At 38.7% G+C, this 26,677-nt stretch overlaps 2 protein-coding genes across 10 annotated transcripts in view; one reads left to right on the forward strand and one right to left on the reverse strand.

Annotated features, from left to right (window-relative positions):
- The window catches only part of Ttc3 (tetratricopeptide repeat domain 3), a 118,477-nt gene extending 106,158 nt beyond the window's left edge, over positions 1 to 12,319 (reverse strand). Inside the window, exon 1 of one of the 7 annotated variants that reach the window (XM_076868596.2) lies at positions 12,118 to 12,319. The gene's annotated coding sequence lies outside the window, so the exon portion shown is untranslated. Of the gene's footprint in view, positions 1 to 2,232; positions 2,697 to 12,107 lie in introns of those variants that run through there. The other 6 variants (XM_076868599.2, XM_076868594.2, XM_076868595.2 and 3 more) reach the window with 6 other exon arrangements.
- Positions 12,320 to 12,376: 57 nt separating this feature from the next.
- On the forward strand, positions 12,377 to 19,991 carry Pigp (phosphatidylinositol glycan anchor biosynthesis class P). Of its 3 annotated transcripts, none has more exons than XM_076868605.2 (5): positions 12,377 to 12,562; positions 12,901 to 13,004; positions 16,073 to 16,145; positions 18,271 to 18,389; positions 19,724 to 19,991. In XM_076868605.2, exons 2-5 carry the CDS (start codon positions 12,923 to 12,925, stop codon positions 19,852 to 19,854), a joined length of 405 nt encoding a protein of 134 aa, XP_076724720.1. In that variant the 5' UTR covers positions 12,377 to 12,562; positions 12,901 to 12,922; the 3' UTR covers positions 19,855 to 19,991. The 3 variants fall into 3 exon arrangements, with proteins under 3 accessions (XP_076724720.1, XP_076724719.1, XP_076724718.1); XM_076868604.1 differs by having other exon boundaries at positions 12,399 to 12,446; XM_076868603.2 differs by having other exon boundaries at positions 12,477 to 12,587.
- The last annotated feature ends 6,686 nt before the right edge of the window (positions 19,992 to 26,677 follow it).

Below are 26,677 nucleotides of genomic sequence, written 5' to 3' on the forward strand. Positions count from 1 at the left end.
GACTGCTCAAAATAGAAAGGCATCTTCCCACTGCTGCACTCTTACTCCACCTGCTTTTACTGCATCCCATGTTTTACCATACATGAAATGCTACATTCTCAATTTCCTGGCCTGAACTAAATCCTTACCACTGAGAAACAGTTTCCTATCAGTGCTCATATTCCCCTATGTGTCTCTCAGCGTCTCTCCATCTTGGACAAAGGGGCAGGACCAGAGTGGTCCAGGGTGAGTCTTTCAAATCTCTTCCAGACATTCAGACATGAATGGATGTCCACATCCAGACATGCCATCTTATAACTACACCTACTTCTATTAGTCTCCCAACTACCACAACACAGAGCACTGCTAGACTACAAAGGAGGAAAAAAACCTCACATTACCAAGAGACATGCTTTAAAAATATTTATTTCAATGGGGGAAAAGGAAAACTAGGGCCAGAGTTTTAGACTAAGGTTTTGTGTTTTTTTTCCCCTGAAAAAAAAGTTCAATAACGAGGATTTTTAGAGCTCTCAGAGAACAGCTACACTAAATATCACTGAAAAATTCATTTTACTACTTCTAGCTCTTGCCCAAATAAAGGCTTTCTTTTTCTACCATCACCAGCACCATGATTAACACCATTTCTTACACTTTTTCACTTTCACTATTATCCCATTATGATTAGAACTAGTAAAGCTTCTTTTTTCCTAAGCAAGACCACCATCAGTCCTTGAAATATTTCTTTAATGAATCCTTCTTATTATATCCAATTTAGTGTATTAAAACCTTGCAATATCTAAAGTGAAGAACAGTAACAGGCTTCCTAGCAAACTCTTTGTACAATGTGTCAAAATACTGCACTAAGTGCTTTACAAGCCATCATCTCATTCTCATAACAACTCTTAGTAGCCCCACATGCCAACATCTCCACTATAAAAATGGGAAAATAGTCTCAATAAAATTAAGTAATCTGATCAAGGTCACAATCTAGAAAAAATCCACACTCAGCCTTCTGATTCCAAAGTCTCTTTTCTCAAACACTATATTTTACATCCAATTTTCCTTGTCATTGCCAGCTATTTACCTCTTGGCACTGTCATGTTTAAGGACACTGGCAACTAGTTCCCCCCCTCTCTTCTCCTCCTCCAAATTCCATCACTTATTCCAACCATATCAAGGCCCATTGAGACAACACCCTAGCCTTGAATTAGTTTACCTCACCAGACTATTCCTCAGGGCCACAACTTGAGACCACTGTCCATGTCTAAAACACTTTTTAATTCCTTCACTCACTCAACTTCCCTCTGACCACATCAAGGGTCATTATAGCTAGCATCTTCTGTCTCCTCTTACAGCCATTCAACTTCATCAAGAACTTTTCTTCATTTTTCTCCTATTCAAATCCTCCATTCTTACTCATTTTCAGTTCCTACAATTTGGTTTCCATTTCTACCATTCAAGGGAAATTGTTTTCAATAAAGTCATTAGTGATCTTCTATAAATAGACTGGCTATCTATAATGTCTGGAACTTGTCCTATTCTGCATGAACAATATTTCCAAAGTTTAAAGAATTTAACTATAAAAGTGAACAATGGCCATAAAAAAATAGACATCACAGTACCCAAAGTAAGGCACATAAAATGAGATAAATGTTATCTCAAGAAATATATATACTTTTTAATTCACTTTTCTTACAAATGTTTTTGTTATAAATACAGAAAGAGCCAAGAACTGTCATAGCCCACATATCGCCATCATGGCACTGATTACAAAACCACTGGCTGACTCAGCCATGATGCTGGTCATTTAAGCCTGGCAGATCTCATGATACCACAAACAGCACCAATTGTACTGTAATTATAATATTGGCGTGATTTTTTTTTCCTATTTTGTTTTAACTAGAGAGGCAATGTGGCAAAATGGTTAAGAGCATGGACTCTGGGGCCAGAATGCCTGGGCTTGAGCCCTGACTCACCCATTTCTTTGATGTATCACCTTGGGCAAGTTTCTTAACTTCTCTGGGCTTCCGTTTCCTCATATCACATCAAGTGGAGATAATGATACTACCTACCCAATTGATTAGTTAATATGTATAAAGTGCTTTGAAGAGTACTGAGCATGTAGGAAATGCTATAAATACCAGCTATATTAACACTAATATTAATTTTTTTAAACTACTGTTTGGATTCTTCCAACTAAATGGTCTACCTTAATTGCTAAATCCAAAGAGGACTTTTCAGCTTACAACTTACTTGACGCTGAAGACCACTTCCTCCTTCTCAGAACTCTTCATTTGGACTCCAAAGACCATCTTCTGGTTCTCCTCCTATTCGTCTGGCTGCTCTTCCTCAGTCTCCTTCATGGGCTCTTCTTCTCCATTCCCCGCCACCCAAATGTCAACTCTCTTTTCTTCTCACTCTTACTCTTTCCTTGATGACCTTATCCACCATACCCAGGGCTTAAAACAGCACTTTCTGAACTTTATTTGCATAGCTTCACCATGATTGTTGCCATTTCCATATATCACATGTATTTTTACTAATATTTTCCTTTCATTGTACTCACTTGGTCTAAGTGATAATGTCCATGATGTCATAGGTTTGATCCACAAGTTATGTTTTTCATACACATAAAATCCTAACTATTAAAAAATTTCAAGTGCTTATCCATGTACCATTTAAAATTATCTCATATGGTACTGTAGGAAAACAATGGCTTCCAAACTGCCAAATGCCAAAATCCCAAATCCTTCTCTTAACTTCTAGACCCTCTGTGCCAATTGCTATTGGATCTTAACCAAGATGTCCCACAAGCCCCTCAGTAAGTTTCAGTAAGTTGAAATAAAACAACTTTTTCCTCAAAAAAAAAAAAAAAAAAAAAAAAGCAAATTAAACCAAGTTCTTTCCTCTTTCTGTATGCTATTTATCAGTTAATTGCTCTACATGCCACATGGTTACTCAAACCAAAAATCTGGAGTTCAATCTAGACTCCCCATTTTCCTCAACATTTCTATCCAACTGACCACTAAGTCCTCAATTTCTTCTTTCCCAAGATCTAAATTTAGCACACACATACCTCTTCATGTCCAGTGCCACTGCCTTAGTTGTACCTTTACCTTTATTCCTCTCAAAAATGCATAAATGATCTCCTAACTGTGTTTACTGTCAAACCTGGTATCCTCTAAAACACTGATCACATAATATTACAGCAGAAAATCATTCAACAGCTTTCCTTCATTATCAGAATAGAGTCCAACCTCCTTACTATAAGCATAGGTTTCATGTGATCCTATTCCTTCCTGTTTCTATCTCCAGTCACTTCGTGACATATAACATGAAAGCTAGTCATACCCAACTGCTCATCATTCCTAAACAAACTTTACTCTGTGACCACCTAGTGCCTTCCAATCCTTGACACTCAATTCTAGGAAGCATTTTCCACAGTACCAAGTTTATTTTTGCACTTCTACTCTACAAGCCTAGAGCACCCTGCCCACTCCTGACACAGTTCTTATACTGTTTGATCACCACAGGTTCATCTCTGTAAGGTCACTATGGGTCCAGAGGATACACTGTGCAGTCTGCTTGCCACCTATACTATTATTTATTTAATATCTCCCTTCAGAATAACACAGCCTTTTAAACAAACTTATTTTAATAGAAAACTGAAAACATAAAGAAATACTATGTTTGATACAACAAAAGTTTTCTAATACAAGCTAAATATATTACTAAAATTAATCTTAAAATACACTTCTGATCACATCAGTTATGATGAACTAGATTCTGAAGGACACTACCAATGCAAGAAAAGCAGATCTTGGATTTTTTAAAAACACTTTTAAGTACTTTCAGCTCATGGAAATACATTTCAGGAGACCCTCTCCCCAAAAAAAGCAGCAAACTTTTAGACAGGAACTTGGCAACCAAAAGCAGTAAGTAGTAGAAAAGCAGATCTTGGATTTTTTAAAAATACTTTTAAGTACTTTCTGCTCACAGAAATATATTTCAGGAGACTCTCTCAGGACAGTAAACCCTAGACGGGAAGCAAAATGTCAGAACTGAAAAGTGGGTCAAATTAAACTCCTGTCTCCCAACCAGAACTAATACAAATGCTTTCAGAAAGAAAAGTAACTTCCACTTAGGCTCTCAAGACTCTCACAAATTTCTACCAAATAGATCTTTAGCGTTTATAATAGGGGATCACCAAGCACTGGAAATAACAAGCCACCATGAGGGGAAGACAACAGATGGGGAAAAAAGCAATAAATTTGGATCCCCTAAGGATAGAAACATTGAGATTTCCAGACACAGTCTGTGAATAACTACAAAAATGAGCAAGTAACATGAGACTACAATGAATGACTGGGTATATATGAAAAATAACCAAGCTGAACTTTGAGAAATTAAAAATATAATTGTTAAAAGTGAAAAAAAAATGGGGGATTAGAGAGACAATTAGGCACACCTAAGAGAAAAATGGCAAACTAGACGATAAGAAGGATGAAATTACCCAGCACTAAAAATTTTACTAAGGAGAAATAAGATGAAAAGTATGATGGGGGAAGAGTAAGTGATCTAGAAACAGTTACACATACCTATAGCCAGTTAAAACTCCAGAAGGGGAGAACAGTCCAAATAAAAAATAGGCAATATTTAAAGAATACAAGGCTCCAGAATCTTCTAGATCTCATGAAAGACAACATTCAGAATAAACATCAAGTATCCAAAATAGAATAAAAAAATTAATTTCCATCTAAACTTAGAAATGAAATGATATAAATCAAAGATAAAATCCAATGCAGCTACAAGAAAAAGATATTTTCTTCAAAAAAAAAGCATAAATAAAACTAGCAGCAGACTTTGCATAATATTCTCACCACATTCTCTTAAGAAAAGGGTTAAAAAATAGTTTTAAATAAAAACTGAGTTGATCACCAATCAAGAGTCTTGAACTAAAGGAACTTCTAATCCTACCAATTAAAAGACACTGATTGTCTGATGGGCCTGAAAGATAAGACCAGCAATATGAAATAAGTGAAAATCAAATGAAAAGCACATTCTAGATAAATTACCACCAAAGACCCTAAGTCAAAAAAAGCAAAATTAGGAATGGAGAGGATCGCAACAGAGTAAATATGTTAAGAGAAAATATTAAGCTTGTATGCAGCTAATAAAACACATAAAAACAAAAACTGTTAGAAGTATAAAAAGTCTATTAGAAGGTAACAGAAGATTCCAACATACTCCTCTCAATTAATGATATGATAAAAACTAATAAAGACAGAACAACACAATTTCTTATCTTTAATGATTACAGGAAAGGGCTAGGGATGTGGCTCAAGCAGTAACGCGCTTGCCTGACATGCGTGCGGCCCAGGTTCGATCCTCAGCACTACATACAGACAAAGATGTTGTGTCTGCCAAATGCTAAAAAATAAATATTAAAATTCTCTCTCTCACTCTTTCTTTAAAAAAAAAATGATTACAGGAAAATTATAGAATTCACTATGGACAAGGTCATAAAAATAAGAATGAAAGAATAACAAGAGGGGCTGGGGATGTGGCTCAAGCGGTGGCGTGCTCGCCTGGAATGCGTGTGGCCCAGGTTTGATCCTCAGCACCACATACAAACAAAGATGTTGTGTCCGCCAAAAACTAAAGAATAAAAAATATTAAAATTCTCTCTCTCTCTCCCTCTCTCTCTCTTTAAAAAAAAAAAAAAAGAATAACAAGAACAAATTCTCTAACAACATAGGTGAAAAAAAAATTAACGTAGATACACCTGAAAATTAAAACAATGAAAAAGTTAATGCAGATACATTTGAAAAGATAAAACATGCCAGGTGCGGTGGCACATGCCCGTAATCCCAGTGGCTGGGAAAGCTAAGGCAGCAGGATAGTGAGTTCAAGGCCAGCCTCAGCAATTTATCGAGGCCCTAAGCAACTCAGAAAGACTGTTTCTAAATAAAATATAAAAAATGGCTGGGGATGTGGCTCAGTAGTTAAGCCCCTTGGGTTCAATCCCCAGTAGCAAGACAAAACAAACAAACAAACAAAAAGCATTTCTACATAGTAAGCCAAAAAAAAAAAATTGAAACTTTTTATAAGAACTTAATTTCTGAAAATTAATGAAAGCATTAGAAACTTAGATGAAGAAAATAATGAATTTCAAGAAAATTTATAGCATTACATGCTTATACTAGAAAACAAAAATGGCTAAAATTGATGTTAAAACTTGCAATTTAAGTTAGAAAAAGAAAAGAAAGGGAAGGAAATCATAAGTAAGAGGGGGAAATCAGCATGCACAAGGTCCTGGGTTCAATCCCTAGCACCCCCCTTGCCACTGTAAAAAAGTTAGTCCTTTGTGAAGATATAAAACAGACAAACTTTGGCAATAAAGTTTGGCAATAATAAAAAAGAGAGAAATAGAGACAGAGAGAGAAGTCAGACATAAATAATATTCAAAATGAGAAAAGGGAACATCCAAATAAAGAAAAGATGGAAAGGGGTATTAAAATATTATTAACTTGATGCCAATAAACTTTAAACATGCTAATGAAAGGACAAATTTCTAAAACTAAAATAAATAGAGAACCTGAACACTCCTACTACCATTCAACTGCTAATGACTACTCAGCTTCCACAAAGAAAATAGTAAATTTAGGTCATTTTCAAATAGGTTTCACCAATTTTTTAAAGAAACAAATGAGACCAATCCAAACTCTCTCTGACAACTGAAAAAAGAGGAACTACTTGCTAATTCAATATATAAGTTCAGTATAAACTAAATATCAGAATCAGGTAGTCAATAAAGAAAAAGAGAATTCTATTTATAAAAAGATTCAAAAACTCTGAAGAAAATATTAGCAAATTCAATCCAGGAGTTCATAAACAGATAATCCATCAATACCAGTTTGGATTTATCTCAAGAATAAAGAATTTTCAAACCCATAAATTGAAATTCATTATATTTATAACAGATTACAGGGGGAAAAAAGGAAAAAAAACGAGATATTTCTCAACAGATGCAGAAAAACATATGACAAAATGCAGATTTCCTGGACACCTTCAAAGATGTCTACAAAAGCTCATAGCAAAATGTTATTCTTTATGGGAGAACACTCTCTTTAAAATTGGGAATAAGATCTGTAAGCCCATTATAATGACTCACTTCTAATGAATAACCATAATCACCTCCATTGAACATAGATCTAAAAGTGTGCTAGAACATTAAAAAATAAAAGAGCAAATAACTGTCATCATTTGCAAATGATATAATTATTCACATAAAAAAGGAATCCCAGGAAATATATTAGAAATATTAGAAGTTTATCAAGTGGATAACTAAAAAGCAATATTAAAAACATTAAATTGCTACTTACTAATAATTGTCAGAAAATAGATTCTTGGGGCTGTAGTTGTGGCTCAGTGGTAGAGCGCTTGCCTAGCATGTGCGAGGAGGCAGTGGGTTCGATCCTCGGCACCACATAAAAATGAATAAATAAAAATAAAGGTATAAAAATGTTGTATCTGTTAAAAATTTTTTAAATAAATTCTTAAACACTGGCACTTATAATACCAACAACAATTTAAAACATTGGATCAGCATTTAAAAAGTGAATAATCTCTATAAAGAAAATTATAAAACTGTATTAAAAGATACTGAAAACCTAAATAAAAATGCTATATTCTCAAAATCCTCGGGGTTTTAATTCTCCCCAGAACTTACTCAATGAATTTCAATTAAGTCCCAAAGGGTTTTTCATGTCTCATGTAACAAACTGATCCTTAAAGAATCCAAATGTCCAAAAACAGCTGAGACTCAAGTCCTCCCCAGATATCAAAATTTCTGGTAAAATGATAGCATTATTGATTAAGACAGTGTGAGTATCAACACAGAAAAAGACTGCAAATGATACAAAACAGGTGACAAGTGATGCGGAAAGGCAAACCAGAAACAGACCCATCATGCACATAGAAGCCAAACATAAAAGAAATAGTACAGCAGATCACTAGTGACTGAGGGGCTGGAACCATGTGAAGGGATAAAATGAATGTGAATCACTAACACAATTCCAAAAAAGGAAAAATCAATTTCAGATGGATTATGAATTTAAATGTGAAAAGTGTCATTTTAAAACTTCTAGAAAGAAACACAGGAGAATGTCTTTATAAACCCAGAACAAGGAAGGTTTTCAGTTACAGAACATTAAAATTAAGAAAGAGTGAATGAAATATACCATGAAGAGTAAAAAGACTGGCCAAAAACTGGAAGAAGATATTTACAATGTATATAATCAATAAAAGACCTGTTACCAGTTTTATAAGACAACTCAATAGGAAAAAAAAATGGGTAAAAAGAAATAACCAGGTATTTCATAAAAGGAAAATATAAATGGTTCATAAATATATGAAGAGATGTTCAATCTCAATAATCAAACAAATGCAAATTAAAACCACAACGATGTATCATATCATACCCAGTCCAGTGGCAAATATTAGGACATCTAACATAAGTATTGGAGAGGATACATCAACTTACACACTGCTGATAAAAATATCTAAGTTGAAAAATCTTTTGGCCAAAATATAAACTGGTACAACCACTTCAAACCCTGGAATCATTCGTAAAGTTGAATATTCACACACCCTTTGACCCAGCAATTCTACTTCTAGCAAACAGCTTACGTTTGCTATTTTTCTTTTCCCTCTCATAAACCACCAAAAATGCTTTTGAAAAATCATTCACATTTTACAGCAACATCTAAAAAATTTTGGCATCAAGCTTAAATAATTGCAAATGATGAATTTATAGAGTATTATAGTAGCATTTTAAACTAAAATGAATGTTTCTTTTAAATGCATAATTATTAATGACCATACAGTTAATCAAAATAGCTATATATACTGATAATTAAATAGAAAAGTGAAATTTTATTGGACATGCATCTCTTGACATAATGGAGAGGTGTTGCCTGAATTAAAGATGGCTTTCCCCAATGCTATACACTGTATTTTAAATTACCTCTTTGTTTTCCAGAGTTTTCCTACTTGGGGCTATTCCCTAGTTCTTCCTTGTAGGTATGTGGTTTGTTTTATGTAAAACACTACTGTGATGAAAGGGAAGGTGTGAAAGTTGAACCATCAGGACTCTATTATTGGCCTCAGGCATTAACAGTTTCAAGAAAGAACACATACAGAATTTAATGATCTAGAAATTCATTAACATCTCCTGTTCCCATATACTACTTGGAAAATCATATACCCCAGGATGAAAATTAAAAGAAATTCTTTCAACTCTGTATATACAAGACTCTTCAAAGTAACAAAACCTCATCAACCAGAACACCCACCAATAGGAGAATGCATAAGCTGTGTTATATTCACCTGTGGAATATTACACAGCAGTAAAAATTAAAGACTTACATCCATTCTCAATATCAGTGACCCTTAGAAATGTAACACTGGATGAAATAAACATGTTCCCAAAGACTACACCCATTAATTCCTTTCTTTTTTTTTTTTTTCCTCCAAACACAGAAAACATACAATACATTGTTGAGGGATATTTACAAATCTGATAAAAATTATTTTTTAAATGCAAAGAATAACACACAATTCAAGATAATCACCTTTTGGGTGAACACATTCAATATTGGTTATTTTGATTCTTGGATTAACTGGTCGATTCACAGGTGTTCATTTTATTGTTTTGCTTCACAGCTTGCATATGTTACACATTTTCAATATATCAAATATTACATTAAAATAAAGAGAAAAGATTTTTTTAAACATTCATCTTATAAAAAATGCTTTAATTAATTCCCCTCACCTGCCACTTGAGAGATACATATAACATATCATGGAAATCCTATCTTTACATCAACCATCGTAATATTAGGCACATAATAAATGTTCATTGAAATTAATTTTGAGGATCAAATGCATTAAAGATTGAGCTAATTAGCTTGAGACAGGAATTCATAGGTTGACACAGGGCTAAGGCAAAAGCCTAGATGACTGCAAGCAAATGCAACAGCAAGCTAGTCATAAGGAAGCTGGTCAGTAAAGAGAAGACAAAAAAATGTAGTATAATGACATAGTGTTAGCAAGGATATGAGGAAATGGGTGTTTTCACTCAATACCAACAGTGAAAATTGGTAAAACCACTTTGAGAGCTTCTGTAATGTCTGTTTAAATTGAAGATGCACATACTTCTACCCAGCAAATCTACTACACAGATATACTTCCTAGAGAAACTTCCAAATGTGTGTACAGCAGACAGGTACAAAGATATTTATTGCAGGACTGTTTTTTAAAGAGTCAAAAACTGGAAACAACTTCATAGTCCATCAATAGGGGAATGTATAAATTATGGTATATTCATACAATGTAATTCTATACCAGGAATTAAAATGAATTTACCAAAGATTATTCATAACTGATCATTCAATTTATTCATATAGAAATCTCTAAATGTGATACTGGGTGAAAAAAGCAAGTTGCAAAAAGACACACGTAGTTTAATATCATTAGTTTAAAATCCAACAACACAATGTATGTTTGTAGATTCACCGTGAGCAAAGTATAAAATATGCAAAGAAATGATTTACACAAACCTAAACACAGTGGCTATCTCTAGGTAAGGAGGGGGAGGAACTGAAAGTACCTCCACAATCTTTGAATTTTATTTTTTTACAAAAAAGATTTGAAGTAAATCTGGCAAAACAATTACATCTGTAAAATCTAAATCATCGATTAGATCTCCATTTATATTCAAAATGCTCCACAAATTAAAAGAATGGAAAATTAGTCAAGAATAGGAAATTGCGCAGAACAGAGACACACCAAACGCAGCCCTTGAGCGCAAAGCAGGAACGAATAATAGTAGTAGTAGGTGGGTCCCTAATGGGTTTTAAGTTTCTTTTCCCGTATATCCTTATAATAAATTCCACTATCCTGATGATAAAATACAAATTTCTTTCAACAAAAGGTGTCCTAACTAGGAATGTAATCATAAGCAAACTGTGATTTTACTCCTCCCAAGGGGAGGAATTAAGATTTCTACCTCGTTTCCCTCACCGTTGGGCAGAACAGAAAGACATTTATGTGAACGCCATAAAACACTCTGAACCAGTAAGTATCATCGAGAACGTCCAGGGATAGCTACTACGCATTTGCCGGCTGGCAGGGGCACATATTTTGGAAGGAGCTGGCATCTTAAGGGCTTTCGGAATCTAGGGCGCCTCTGGAAAAGGAACAACTCACTGGTACCATCCCATTCACCCTTGTCTCTGAACAATTTTTCCCCCTAATGGGTCTCCTGTTCTGTCCCCCGAACAGTATGGCTCCACTGGCCAAAATGACGTCGCCGACACTGCAGAGCAGGTGGCCGCCAGACCCTTGGATGCCCTCCCCCTTCGCGTTGGCGTTCTGGGGAAGGAGGAGGCTCAGCGAAGGAACCGCGGAGCGGGAGCGCTGGGGTGGCGTCCCCCTCCCTGGTCAATCCCCTGCGCACGGGGCCGGCTCTGGACTGGCTGCCCTTCTCCCCACACAGGTGTCTAGAACGCGGAGAACGCAGACATGCAAGGGCGCGCGCGCGCGCACTCAGGAACACTCTCGAACGCATCCCCGCACACGAGATCATGCACGCGACAGGCCCCATGCCCACCCACGCGAAGACGCACACTTTCGCGGGGGATGCGCCAGACGAGGGTCGCGACCGCAGGAGGAGCGGCCACGCGCGCTGGGGACGCGCGCCCCAGAGGGAACAGTGACAAAAGGGGGGCCATCCACCGAGGCCGTGAGCGCCCACGCCGCCTCCCAGAAAACTGGCCACCTACACAAAGGGGACCAGGAGGAGACCCACGGGCGCGTGCACGCGCGCCTAGGAGGTGTCACCCACGCACGAACCGAGACCGGGGCGCGGGGCTGCAGGGGGATGCGCACACAGTGGCCGCCCCCACGTCGCACAGGCACCCTAGGCCGGAGCTCGCGAAGGGGGCGGACAAAGGGGACACACCCACCGGGACAGACAGAAGCGGCCACACCCCCCAGCGCCGGGCACCGGCCCACGCACACACAGCAGGCACCTCTGCAAGGGATGCGGGGCGACGCACACACACCCACACTCACCACACACCCACGGAGGGGGTGTGGAGGGCCCAGCTCCCGGGGCATCTCGACTGCGACGGGACAAGGTGACACATCCGGGAGCCCTGCCGCGCGCTGGCTGTGCACTCACCCGGGCCCGCAGCCCGCGAGCCTCGGACGCGGGCCGCCGCCGCCGCCTCCGGCCCTCCACGTCAGCCGGATGGCGGGCGGTAGCGGGCGTCGGCGCAGGCTGCAGGCGCGTCACGTGGGCTGGCAGCGCACATGCGCAGTCTCGCTGCACCGCCCACCCCTTTGCGGCCGCCAGCCGGGAGGCCCCCACGCTCGCTAGCTCCCTCCCCGCGAGGGTCGCGGTGCGCCTGCGCTCGGGCGGGGGGCGCCGTCGCCCCCGGCCTTTCCCTCGAGTTCCTTTTTTCCTCCCCCACTGCGGCTCCCCGGTCGGCGCTTGCGCAGAGAAGTGGGCGCTGAGGTGGCCGTGTGGTCGGGAGGGGCAGGTGGGCGGAGTGGGACCTCAGGCCGAGGGCCTCCGCCGCCTGCCCTCGGGAGAGGAACTGAATTAAGCCCCCTGGAAGGGTCAGGGCCCGGGGCGGTGGGGCGTCCTCGAGCGCCCCTTACCGCAGTGAGGCCGGGCTCGCAGGCCGGCGCCCCCGCTGCAGGGGCGCGCGTGCCCGCGGGGGCGCGCTTCCGCGGCCGTGCGCGGGACGGCGGGTCGGCTCCGCTGTGGCCGTGCCCTGGAGGAGCGCTGAGGTGATGACAGACCCGTGGTGGAGGGGCGTGACCACTGACGACTGTGTTCCTTCTCCACAGATTGTCCAAAGCCACAGGGAAAATGGTGGAAAATTCACCGTCGCCATTGCCAGAAAGAGCGATTTATGGCTTTGTTCTTTTCTTAAGCTCCCAGTTTGGCTTCAGTAAGTACTTTCCTGAAGAATGGCCAGGGGCTTTCTCTGGCGTCCAAGGACCAGGAAATAATGCACTTGCTTAGACTGCACACAGAAGCTACGTCCCTGTCCAAGAAAACCCGAAGGCAGTCGGGCTTGCGCAGGGCTCCGTAGGCCAGCTCTGCGCCTTGGCCAAGTAAACCGGGTCCCTGCCTTTAAGGAGGGCACCCGTAAGCCCCTGGTGAGCGCCACTGTGGTGGGCCCTTGGGTGGCAGAACAGATCTATTGAAATCAAGGGGAATTCAGAGTTGGCTTCCTCCAGGGACCATCCCCCTGGCACTTGTATTTGAGAATAAATAGGAGGGGAGGAAGATGGTGGCATGGACCTGGAATAAAGGCATGAGAGGGCTTGGAAGTGAGTTTGGGATGGCTCCAGGGCTGCCTGCAGGAGCTGGGGAGGGAAGAGAACTTGGCTAGAGAGGTCAGATTGAAAGAAATGGCCACAACATCCTGAATCTCACTTAATCCCCTCATGTCCCATTTTATAGGTAAGGAAACTGAGGTTCTAACATGCCGAGGTTCACACAACAAGACCCAACTTTCTTCCCAGAAGGATTTGAGGATTACAAGGCAATTATGAATACCCCCAATCCAACTATCTGGAATTTGGTGGAAACCAGGAAATGGAGGAGTGGTGATACTTCTGAACCCTAATTGAAAACAAATAACCTAATGTCAGAGCTGTTGCCTATAGAGTCTGTGGAGAAGTTATAACTGAGTTCAATTCTGACTCCTCCAAAGATTTGCTGTTTGCTCTGGGATCAGTTTCCTTATCTGTAAAAGGATATTGAAAATGATGGTTATTGAATGCTTGTTATGGATAAAACAGTCCTGTGGATAGTACTGTTATTGTTGTTGTCCTTGTTTTAAAAATGAGAATACTGGGGTTTAAGTAATTTGCCCAAGGTCACTAGGAGATGATAGAGCTAGAATTTGAACCCAGACTTATTGACAGATTTCACTCTGTTACCTCTTATGGCTGTTGTATTAACTGGGGTAATAAACTGTAAAGCACATAATGCAAAGGTACAATAAGAATATAATAAATGTTAGCCCTTGTATCTTTTTTGTAAATGTCTATTCAAATAGTATTTCAAGAATTGCAGAGCGCAGTAGCTCACACCTGTAATCCCAGTGCTTGGGAGGCTGAGATGAGTATAGCAAGTTCAAAGCCTCAGCAAACAGCAAAGCACTAAGCAACTCAGTGAGGCTTTGTCTCTAAATAAAATACAAAATAGGGGTGGAGATGTGGCTTGGTGGTTGAGTACCCCTGAGTTCAAAAATAAAAGTATTTCAAGGTTTAGAAACTATATAAATAAATAAAAGAAATGCCTTTAAGGCTTAAATTCCATGATGCCCACAACCAGAAATTAATTTTAAAAAATTGAGTGCTTACTTGTTACAGGCCAGGGAGGAGCAAAAATTTTTTGCTTTCTAGTGGGAGGAGCTAGCTGACAGACAAAGTAAATAAGTAAAACATAATACAATGCCAGATTATAACTTGTACTATGAGGAAATATTTTAGCAAGGGGGAGCCAAGTACAGTGGGAATGTCTGTAATCCCAGAGACTCCAGAGGCTGAGGCAGGAGGATTGCAAGATCTAGGCCAGCCTGATCCATTTAGCAAGACCCTGTCACAAAATTTAAAAAAGGACAGGGGAACTCTGGTTGTGGCTCAGTGGTATAGCACTCACCTAGCACATGTGAGGCACTGGGTTCAATTCTCAGCACCATATAAAAATAAGCAAATGGGGGCTGGGGATGTGGCTTAAGCGGTAGAGCGCTCGCCTGGCACGTATGCAGCCCGGGTTCAATCCTCAGCACCACATACAAACAAAGATGTTGTGTCCGCCAAAAACTAAAAAATAAATATTAAAAAAATTCTAAAAAAAAAATTAGCAAATGAAATAAAGGTATTGTGTCCATCTGCAACTAAAAAAATTATTTTTAAAAAAATGGACTAGGGAATGTAGCTTAGTGGTGGCACCCCTGGTGTTCAAGTCATGGTACTACAAAAAGAAAAAGAAAAGCAAAGGGAAAGATGATAAGGAATGAAAGAAGGTCCTTCTAATATGCTCCTGTGTCATCTCTTATTACTCATTCATTAGCATTCATCACAGTGTAGTGAAAACATCAATTTACTGTCCTATTCACAAGATTTTAAGCTCTGGGAGGGTAGAAACCATCTCTTTATGGTTCATTATAACTCACTCCTGACATAGAGACTTCTATAATACATATTTGTCCAAAAAAAAAAAAAAATCTATCATCACTGATGAAGATAGTTTGAAATTTGACTCTGCAACTTTCCTCAAACAAATGATATAATCTTTCTAAATTCCATTTCCTCATCTGTAGAAATTGCCCACATTCTTTGGGGTTGTCTTGAGGATTAACTGAAATAATACATATGGAATTTTGCCTACCCCACAGTGAGCACTCAGAGCTATTGCTATTACACAGAAGAACATAAAGGGTGCTGCAGAGACTTGGGATTGAGGGAGAGGAAGTTGTACCCAACCAGAAGCCTAACTAGAGTAGATAAATACCCCTTTCAATAAGTAAATGTCTATAATTACGTCAACCCTGTGGAGATGAAGTACTGACTATCTAGTATACATAAAGCAAAGAATTAGGTATGGTAAAAAGTACAGTAATTGCTAAGGCATGATCTATACCCTGAATTGCTTAATATATTACGAGAGTTAAGATAATAAAAAAATTACTAATAAAGAGCTGGGGTTGTGGCTCAGTGGTAGAGTGTTCGCCTTCCACATAGAAGACACTAGGTTTGATCTTCAGCATGATATAAAAATAAATAAAGATATTGTGTCCACCTACAACTAAAAAATATATTTTAAAAAATTACTAATAAGGTACTTATGATAAGTAATATAAGAATGGTATAAATGAGGAGCAAGGGGGAAATCATTTCTGATGAATCAGGGGTACTTCAGAGGAGCTTTTTTGTACCTGAAACTTTTTAGATTGAATACATGCCCTACTTAACTTTTTCTCTTTTTTATTTTCTTCTACAGTACTTTATCTTATGTGGGCTTTTATTCCTGAATCTTGGCTAAACTCCTTAGGCTTAACCTATTGGCCTCAAAAGTAAGTTTAATATTTGTTAAGAGTAAAACTAATGTTGTTTTAAAGGATTATGTTACTCCTTAAACTATCCAGATCTTTCATTATTCTTTTAAAAATCCATAGATGGACATATATAAATAAAACTTTAAAGATTATGATTAATAAAACTCTAAATTAAAGATGGTAGTGTGAGCACACATTTATCCCCATTTACTTTCAAAATCTTCCTACCATGAACCCTAGGGGGAAAAAAACATATTTTAGAGGTATAAACCCATAGAAAGAAAGAATAACAGATAAGAGGTTATCAACAAAATTTTGTATAAATTGAGATAGGGGAGTTTATTTTTTACAAATGGCTAGAATAGGGAAGCCATCAAGAACATTTGTGCCCTTGAATGCTACAATGGTTCAGAAATTGGAGGTATAGGTACCTCTTTAACATAGTAATTCTGGTTTGGACAGAAAAAAAAAAAATATTTAAAGAGCATTCTATCCTCAGTCCCACCTTGTTTAGTCTTCATAACTGGGAGATTGTCCCTACCCTCCCTTGTAGAAAATCATTTTACCCTGTGGAAAGGCTGAAAGTTGCTAGTCTGTGGGGGCCTTAGATCTGAGTAGGGAAATGAGGCACCTACTGCAAGCCAGAATAATTGAACATCTGCATGGCTGAATGATAAGGCACACCCCCTCTCCTAGCAACTGCCAGGGGCTCCCAGGCTTATACCATCCTCTCCTTCTAGAAAAAAGTGAGAGGTACCTTCCTCAGGAAGCTGACCAGTGTGAAAGAAAAAAAACTATAATTTCTGCCATTTGGAGGACCCCAGTAAAGCAGCCAGGTCTTTTAGAGGGAGGCTGACTAGTTAGCCATCCTTGCCCACTGTGCTTCAGTTAGTTTGTTAGCACTTGGAGTGGTATAAGTTATTAGATATTGAAAGAAAGCTTCTAACCGGAGTACTAAAACAAAAGAAAAAAGGGAAATTGAGGTAATGCCGAATACAGAAGAAAACTTTTAAACTAAAAAAATCCTCAAAGATAAGAAAAGATTACAATTATGAAATCAACAGTGTGCTCTATAAAGGGAATGTTTAAGAAGTTATCATACTTGGCAATTATGATAGTCAAAATTAAATTTTTAATTGAAAAGGTTGGAAGATAAAAGTTAATCTCTAGAAGGTAGAACAAAAAGTCAGAGAAATGGAAAATATTCAGGGCAAAAAATTTAACCACTAGAAGTTCCAGAAAGGAAAAAAAAATGAAGGAAATTATTAAAGCAATAATGCATCAGTAAAATATGCCAAGATAGGACATGCAATGTGCTTACATTGTGTAAGAGGTAAATTTAAAGGCATATTAGAATTTGGGGCTGGAATATTGACCGGTAGATGGAAAACCAAGTATACATTCAAAATGATGTAATTACTAATTTAAAAAATAATAATACATAAGAAAATATGTGATAGTGATATTCTAAGGTTCTCGGTTACAAACATTATTTATATAATCACAATAGTTCTTAATAACTAGTGATAACCAGAAATTGTGACATAGGTATAGAAGAGAATAGGAAGAGTTAGGTTCTTCATCTCCAAACTAGGAAGTCTAGAGAAAATATCTGGAAAAAAATCAAGAAATTAATATGAACATGTTATGTAGAAATGAAGAAGTACCAGAAGAAATAGCTCAGGTGTTAAAAGGTGTCCTTTTTGGGGATTGGGATTTCAGGGTCAGGATGGATGAAACAGAGGACTGCAGCTTTCTATTATAACCCTTATAGAGTTATTTGACTGTCATGTACACTTATTACTATAAATTATATTTAATTAAAATGAAATATAGGGCTGGGGATATAGCTCAGTTGGCAGAGTGCTTGCCTGGTGTGTCCTAGGTTCAATCCCCAGCACCAAAAAAAAGGGGGTAGGGGTGGGTTGTGGCTCAGTGGTAGAGGGCTTGCCTAGCATGTGTGAGGCACTGGGTTTGATACCTGGCACCATATAAAAATAAATAAGTAAAGGTATTGTGACCATCTACAAGTAAAAAAAAAATTTTTAAAAATTGAATATAAAAATTGGTATATTTTGTCATGACTCTTGAGAATTATAGCTTTTAAGATATCTATCATGTACATTAATATTCTCTTCCACAGATATTGGGCAGTCGCACTACCTGTATACCTCCTTATTACTATAGGAATTGGTTATGTACTCTTATTTGGAATTAACATGATGAGTACTTCACCACTCAACTCCATTCATACAATCACAGGTAAATTTATATAAAAGAAAAGTGCTAGGGGAATGGAGGAGTGGGGTTTTAGAATTTTAATCAGAAAAGCAATTAAGAATATGCTTCAAGACACATTGGATCAATAAAAAGAATCTAGGAGCCCAGCGTGGTGGTACACACCTGTAATCCCAGCAGCTCAGGAGGCTGAGGCAAGAGGATCAAAGCCAGCTTCAGCAATTTAGTGAGGCCCTAAGCAACTTAGCAAGATCCTGTCTCTATAAAAAGGGGCTGGGGAATGTAGCTTAGTAGTTACGTGCCCCTGGGTTCAATCCCCAGTACCAGAAATAATAGTAATCATCATCATCATCATCTATGAGAAATAAGTACAAAGCAATACAAAAGGAAATGTTTACATTGATGTACTAAGTTATGATGAATGTGCACTGGTTATAGTCATAGATTAAATCAGTTCTGATGAATTATATCACCAACTAACAGGTATATTTTCCTGTGCAATGTACAAGTATATAAAGTATGTTCCTCAGTAACTTTACCTGAGAGAAACTTCTTTTATCCTAAATAGTCACTGTTGCTCAAGGGATGGCAAGTAGGTATAAGACCTTATTCACAAGGGAATTTGGGGTATGCATCCTCCTCAAATTGTTGTGTACAACACATCTCTAACAAGTGGATAGAAGAGCCATATGTCCTCGGGGGTTTTATTTTATTTTGTTTTGTTTCAGGTTCTTTCCTTTCAAGTCTAAAAGTAGGTATACTGACTTGTGAGCTTTCTTAGATTCTGGGAAGTATTTTTTTAAGTTCCCTGGTATGATTTTTTTTTTTTTTTTGGTACATTGTAAAACCTTTATTCATGAATCTATGCACTGTATCTTGAAAATTAATGTTATTTTTAGCTTTTTTCCTGATAACCTACTATATTCCCTGCATTCTTGACTGGAATTATAGCAGATAGGCAACTTGTACAAAGAGAGGAAATTGTTAATTTTTTATGAATATTTATACCAAAAGATTTAATGGATTTTTGCAGCGTTGACTTAACTACATCTTTAAAGCCTGGGTATAATTCTGTCCCTGTCAGAACTGTGAAATGGAACTTTAATCATCATTATACAGTTGAATAAGATATTAATTTTTTTCTGAATTAGAAATGAGAAAAATACTTTGCTAATTACATTTTTGTTTTACTGGGGCACTTCTTTTAAAGAGAGAATTAAGTAGTTATTTCATTATTTTAAGCATGTTATTTGTCATTTTCCAAACATCAACCTGGTGAACTGTGGTGGGTCTCCATCAGCCACAAAAAACTACAGGAGAAATTGCTTAAGTAAACAGAACTTTTTTTTTTCTTTTAGATAACTATGCAAAAAATCAACAGGAGAAGAAATACCAAGCAGAGGCCATCCCAGCATTAAGAGATATTTCTATTAGTGAAGTAAACCAAATGTTCTTTCTTGCAACCAAAGAACTTTACAACAAAAACTGAGTTGCATGTAAAGATGCTAATATCAAGCATGTTTTTTGACAGAATAATTTTGACCATAATTATTTATTTTTTCTTATTATTGCTCAATATTGAAATGTAAAAAAATAAAAGTTATTCTTCTCTTAAGTAAATTTTAATTAACATTGTTTTCAAATATTTATTATTAATAGAATAAATAAAGTACTGCATTACCGTTTAGCAGATTTAAAAAAAAAAAAAAAACATGTTGATGTAATCCTTCAGAGAAGCATGATGCTGTAATTTGCAAAGGTCAATTGTGTCTTTCCTCCTGTTTGTCCTGAGGGGCCCAGAATGCAAACTCCTGGATTTGAGTGAAGGGTACATTTAAAATTTGTGCCATCAGATGCATGTCTGTAGCTTATGTATTGAGTGCTTGTTTGTGTCAGGTATTTTTCTGGACACTTAGGATAGAATAATGGTAAGATTCTCTCAAAGAGCTTATATTTTAAAGAATTATATTTTTTAAAGAACTTATATTTGGGGGCTGGGGTTGTGGCTCAGCAGTAGAGCGCTCGCCTAGCATGTGCGAGGCCCTGGATATGATCCTCAGTACCACATAAAGATAAATAAAATAAAAGTATTGTGTCCAACTACAACTAAATTTTTTTTTATAAAGAACTTATATTTTGGAGGTAAGTTGAAGCAGACCAAGCAAATATGAAAAATATTTGTGATGAGTGCTGTGCAGAGAAAAGGTAGTATAATGTTCTGGAAAGTAAAGGGATGACTATTTTAGTTTGGGTTGTTAAGGAGGGCTTTTCAGAGGAAAGTAGTTGGGGCTGAGATTTGAATAGCAAAAAAAGCAACCAGGCATAAAAAGATTGGAAGGGCAGTATGAACTAAGTTTGAAGCAGGTGTAGCAATGACTATAATGCAGGAAGGAGTTTGGTGTGCCCTAAGAATAGAGAGAAGGCCAGCATTGGGCCTGGAGCACACTGGACAAGGAGAGATGTTGTCCGAGGTACACCTAGTGAGACCAGGCCACATAGTGAAGGGCTTTCTTGGCCAGTGTAGGAAGCTTGGATTTAAGTCAAGTGTGGTGAGTTTGGGGCACTTACAGTACCAAGCTGTTGGAGTCTTTAAGAAGTGACGAGGCCTAATTTATGTTTTTTTTAAAGTTGCTCTGGTGGATGGAGAATAACTCTGGAGAGGAACTGGGAATGGGGCAGGAATAGGGAAGCGAGGATACCATTAGGATGCTATTGCATTATTCCTGGCAAGAAACAATTGCTGCATCAACAAGAGTGGTAGTGAAGTTGGGAGGCAGGGATAGCTTTGCAACTTTTGTCAGAATTCAGCAGACTAAGTATATAGATCTGATTGTGCAGAGTAGTGAGGGCTGACTGAGAGAAATTGTAATCAAGGGTCATTCCTAGGTGTTTGTGGATTAAGGAACTGGGTAGGTGGTTATGCATTTTACTGAATTGTCAATATTTGGAGAAGTGCAGTTGAGGGGCTGGAGAATTTGGTAAATAAATTTATTTGGCACCACCTTATTAATATTTGGATGAGCTTGTATAAGATTAAGAAACAGAAGGTGTTTAAAAGTTAGAAAATACACTCAAAACCAGTGGGTCCAAATCTAAATTTATTTAACCCTCAAGACCCTCAAACTTTGACACCCTAAATCTCTATCCAGCTGGTCATTTTTTCTTTAGGGTATCTACATACAAATGTGAAGTCATACATTTTAGATATGCAAATTTAACTCTCTCTTTGAAGGAAAGAAGGGAGAGAAGGAGGAATTTTAATAGAAGTAGGGCTTCTGTTTCAGTGACCATAATAAGCATGCAGGGGATGATATGAATCTGCTGTTCCTGTTCCCTCGTTTTTCCCAGCTCTGTATTTTGTGATGATAGTGTCGCCACACTAGAGCATTTTAAGGGAACCAGCCAACTCTCAAGTACAGAAAGGTACATAAGAAGAGCTTATATACCATGGAATGCTAAAAGCCATGCATGCAGGAACTAATTTTTGTTATACCTGATGACATGGATGACCATCACAGACATAATGGGTGGGCCATTAAGTCAGACAAAGAATATACAGTGTGTGCTTCCACTGGTGTAAAGTTTAAAATCAGGAAAAATTAATCTGGTGGTAAATATTAGAATAGTGGTTACCTTTAAAGGAAGGTTAACTAGGAAAAGGCATTAAGGAGTCCATTTTTGTGAGCTGCAATAAGCCCTACATCTTGATCTGGGTCGTGATTATGGGGTATAATATGTTTTTAGAAAATCATGGAGTTTTATCTTTGTGCTCTTGATTTAAGTTACACCTCAATAAAAAGGTGGGAAAACAATGCCTATGTCCATAAATTTTGACTTATTAGTCTGGAGGGGACCCCAAGCAGAGATAATTTTTTAAATGTCTTCCAGATAATTCTATATGCAGCCAAGGTCAAGAATGGTTGAGGCTGTGGTTGTAGCACTTCCTAGCATGTGTGAGGCACTGGGTTCAGTCCTCAGCATCACCTAAAAATAATAAATAAAATAAAGGTATTGTGTCCATCTACAACTAAAAATAAATAAAACAAACAGTAAAAAGTGCCTTGCCTGATTAGACTGAACTGAGCCTGTGGTCAAGCAAGGAACTGGTGAACTACTTTGGAAGAGAAAGCCAGCACTACTAGATTGGTCCCCTTCCCTTCCTATGAACAGTTTTCCTTGTCCTCTCCTGGGGCCAGTGACAGGCCCAAGAGGGTTTTCAAATGGGTCAGAATGGAACTTTAAAACTGCACTGCATTTTAACCTCAAACTGACTTTTTATTCTGTTTCCCAACCACATGGTCTTCATAGCTCTAAAGGGTTATACCATACCAGGGTTTCCAAACTTTTGGCTACACTTCTTCAGAAGGTTATGATCAGTTTAGTGTAGCAATTCTCCATTTTTTAAAAAAAATAATATCAGGACCTCTTTTTACTCATGAAAAGTAAGAGCCTCAAAGAGCTTTTTGTGTATGGGTTATGAGCTCATCCCACAGTCTGTCTAGAAATTTTAATTTAGAAATTATTTTTATACATAATAGTTTTGTCATAAAATTAATGTTGCTGATCATCTTTCCACATATGAAATGATTTCTGTTACATAAACATTTAACCCAAATCATTATTGTAGTAATAAACTGAATTCAGAAAGACAATGAGATTTAACATCAGTATATTTTTTGTGAAAATTAACTGTAGTTTCCAATATGAAAAAAAAATAGCAAGATGGGTAGAATTTTTTTGCAAATCTTTAATGTCTGCCTTAATGATGGGCTGGGGATGTAGCTCAATTGGTAGTGCACTCGCCTAGAGTGTGTGAGGCACTGGGTTCGGTTCTCAGCACCACATAAATGTGAAATAAAGATACTGTGTCCACCTAAAAACTAAAGAAATAAATATTTTTTAAAAAATGTCTGCCTTAATGAAAGACACCTGGGCTCTCATATCTGCTTCTGCATTCAAATCTGTTACACACATTACAAAGCCTCTGGAAAACTCCACTGCATACTCATGAGAGAATGAGAATGAAAAAAAAAAAAAAAACCAAGCAACATCTTAGTATTATTTTGTAAGTGGTTTTGACCTTGTAGGCTCCCTGAGATAGGATCTTCTACCCTAGACTTTGAGAACCAAAATGTGTGTGTATGTATGAGAGAATTAGAGTAGAATATATCAGACTGCATTGCACTTGGTATGTGTAAATAATTTGATTTGACACCTCCCATGGACACTTCAGACCCTTTCTGGTTCCTCCTCCAGCTACTGATGCCCTGAGCAATTTTGTATGTTTTGACCAGATCCATGCAGTTCCCCCCTTTAGTCCACCCTGAAAGGGAGGGATTAACACTGTATAGGACCACCTAGAGCCTGACATGGGACAGGCATCTGTGGATACACATCCCCCTGTCATCTCCCAAGGAGACTGTTCTGAGCTCCTTTTCATGAGCTGCTTAAAATCTCTCAGCTTGAGCTGGGGTTGCCATGGCATCAGTGAGCTCATCCCACAGGCTGTCTCTGCTCTGTTTTTCTCCCTCTGCTACTCACTCTTCCTTCCTACAGCTGTTTTCCCATTGAACTGCCTACACAGCCTTTCACAGCCTTTGCCTTCAGGGGAACCCCAGCTGTTATTATTTTCTAAAGATTATGCATAGATATAGGGCCAGGATGCATAATGCATTTCCATGCTGCATGTCATAATTTAAGAGAGAAGTTTAAAAGATACTGTTTTGCAATGAGCCTAAATAATAACAATAGTCTAAACAGAAAATGTCAGTAGTACAGAAATGTTCTGAATATTAACATGACCGCCTCCTGTGATTAAACTCCTCCTAGGAAGAATTTAAAGTCTCTGTAAGAAATCACCTAAATGTAAAGGGAGAAAATTAAACTCCAAAATCTTGCCCTCGCTAGTTTCTTGATCTGCTCTATTTGGTCCAAAATGTCTTAATTGGATGCCTGTGTTTCCTCAAGAAACTGCCTTGTATAGGGATCCTTAGAGTGGGTATCACTCTTTAAACAAATTGATCCAACCTAAATTTTTTGGGTGTTCCACTTTTTCAGTCAGTAGGACACAAAGAATGTCATATTAACAGCCCAAAACCCACAGAACTTAGGAGATCTAGATAAATCAATACCTATAGCAATTATCCCAGAAACCAGCATATTGTATGGTATAGATCCCCCAGCCAGTAACCTTAGTACAGACTGGATGGAATGTGGGTAAGGGAAGGTGGAAAAAGGAAGAGGAAAGAGATTCTTCTTGATTTGTCTCACCAGGACAAAGGTCAGTCTGTAGCAGTTATCACAGTTGTCAGGCACTCTGTTTAACTCAATCAGATTAACTGTAGTACCTACTTTGGAGGCAAGAGGAAATTTGCTTATCCCACCTTCTTTAATCAGGATAGGTTAAGTCATACCATATAACCCTACAACTCCAGTTAACTTTTCAAAGAATAGCACTTAGAGATAGACACTAAAGTTGAATGGGGCCACGTAGACAAGGACAGTGGATGTCTCAATTGCCTGTATAGACTCATAACTGAAGACCAAGTGTCCTCTGCCCCATGCCTTGTTACCACGTGAGCCTCAAGAGTGCCAGAGATGCGATGGAAACCTCTGTTAACAAAGGAGTCTCAGAGTTGGAAATGATAGCCTTATAAAGAATAAAATTATGGTTCTTTAACAAATACATTTATAAACCAAGTTTTATATGTACTTGATACATGAGAAGTTATTGTTCAATAGTTCCACACCAGCCTTGGGCTATTTCTGCAAACCTAGCATTCCTGAACTTTGCTTGTATAGATTACAGTCACAGGGGAACCATATGTCCAAGGCTGGAAGATGCCAGCCAAAGTCAAGGTGACTCAGATGTCACTCAGGTGTACCATTGACCAAATGATCTGCTTGTGTTATTAAAGTCTATTTATGTGGCCCTAGCATATCATAGGCAGCTCTGTCAGCCTGTGTCAGCTGATATGGCTGTCCCAAGAGGCCCATCTCTCCATGTGACACTTTGTCTTCTGATGCCACCTCCTTTGACTGTTCTCAGTGAAATCACCACGAGTCAGCATGTCCTTGGGAAAACTCAATCAAGGACATAAGTGTCTGTCAAGACGTAAGTGTCTCTCCACCTCAGTACTAATGGAGTCAGATTTTCAAATACTACATAAACCTGAAGCCAAAATTATACCTTCTCCCCTAAATCTAGACCTGGAGATTGAGGTGAGGAGATCTGGGCCTGTAGACCTGGAGACATGGCCACTCAGCTGCTTGCTCAGGATCCTGGGAGGTCAGGTGGAGAGCAGACCACTCCTGTGCAGTCGCCCGCGGCCCGGGCCACTCAGGGTAAGCACACTCCTGCCAGGGTGGAAAGAGTGGGGGAAAGAAAATGGCAGAGGAGGCTTTCCCACTGCATCTCTATGAAGGCAGAAGTAGTTCAGTCACAGAGACAGAAACAGGAGAAGAAAAGCAATGGCTCCCTACACCAACCACTGGGGTTGGTCTCCATTTGCCCCAATTAAACAGTACAATAAACATCTGTGTGGGTGAGTTTGTGAAATGAGGTCCTTAGGCTAGGTTCCTTATGTCAGGATTATCCCAGGATCAATGAGCTTGAAGATTTTTAAGACACTTAATATATGATACTGGACAGATCTCCCAAAGGCTTCCTCTCTTCACCCTCCCTGTAGCTCACCAACATTGGGAGTGACCCCCATACCAGGGCTGCCTTGGTTCTCAGATTCAAAGTACATGAAATGTCACAGTGTTCCATTTTTCCAAACTTAACTAAATATACTTTGATTCCCCACTGTCCATTGTTTACAAGGATTCCAGAATCATGTTATTGTGGGGCTTCCTCACCCTCCTTTGGGTTGTTTATGCTCTTTCAATCAAAGCAGACGAGGCATGTAGGAGCCCAGACTAGAGAACCCTGTCCCTTGCAGCAGGACAGTGAGGAGACCTCAGTTTCTTTTGGACATGCAAAGAGGGAAGGGGGAAAAGTGTTTAGAGCATTTATAAAGTATGTTTAAAAGTGGAACACACCCTTTTTATATCCTCATTCCTACTGCCTGGCATGTGGGTTTAATGGCAAATTGCAGGCATCCTCTTGGACTAGGGAGTGTCCTAAGGAAAGAAGCCACGCAGTAGCAGAGCAAAAAGAGAGATATTGAATCCTGTCTTCATACCATGACAAGCTATCCCTGGACTTGGACATGAGAGAAATTTGCTTCTATCTTGGTTCAGCTGTTGTTATTTGGGGTTATCCTCTCAGAGCCAAATCCAAGGCTAACTAGACAGGCCCCTTCATCAGG

This window comes from Callospermophilus lateralis, chromosome 10 (genome assembly GCF_048772815.1).
Source record: "Callospermophilus lateralis isolate mCalLat2 chromosome 10, mCalLat2.hap1, whole genome shotgun sequence".
Taxonomy (NCBI): Eukaryota; Metazoa; Chordata; class Mammalia; order Rodentia; family Sciuridae; genus Callospermophilus; species Callospermophilus lateralis.

What these genes read in the sequence shown, in the direction of transcription:
- Pigp (XM_076868605.2), top strand. Translation starts at nt 12,923, where the DNA reads ATGGTGGAAAATTCACCGTCGCCATTGCCAGAAAGAGCGATTTATGGC. An exon ending in TTAACCTATTGGCCTCAAAA is followed by an intron (nt 16,146 to 18,270) that starts GTAAGTTTAATA and finishes TCTCTTCCACAG; the next exon opens with ATATTGGGCAGTCGCACTAC. An exon ending in CTCCATTCATACAATCACAG is followed by an intron (nt 18,390 to 19,723) that starts GTAAATTTATAT and finishes TTTTTCTTTTAG; the next exon opens with ATAACTATGCAAAAAATCAA.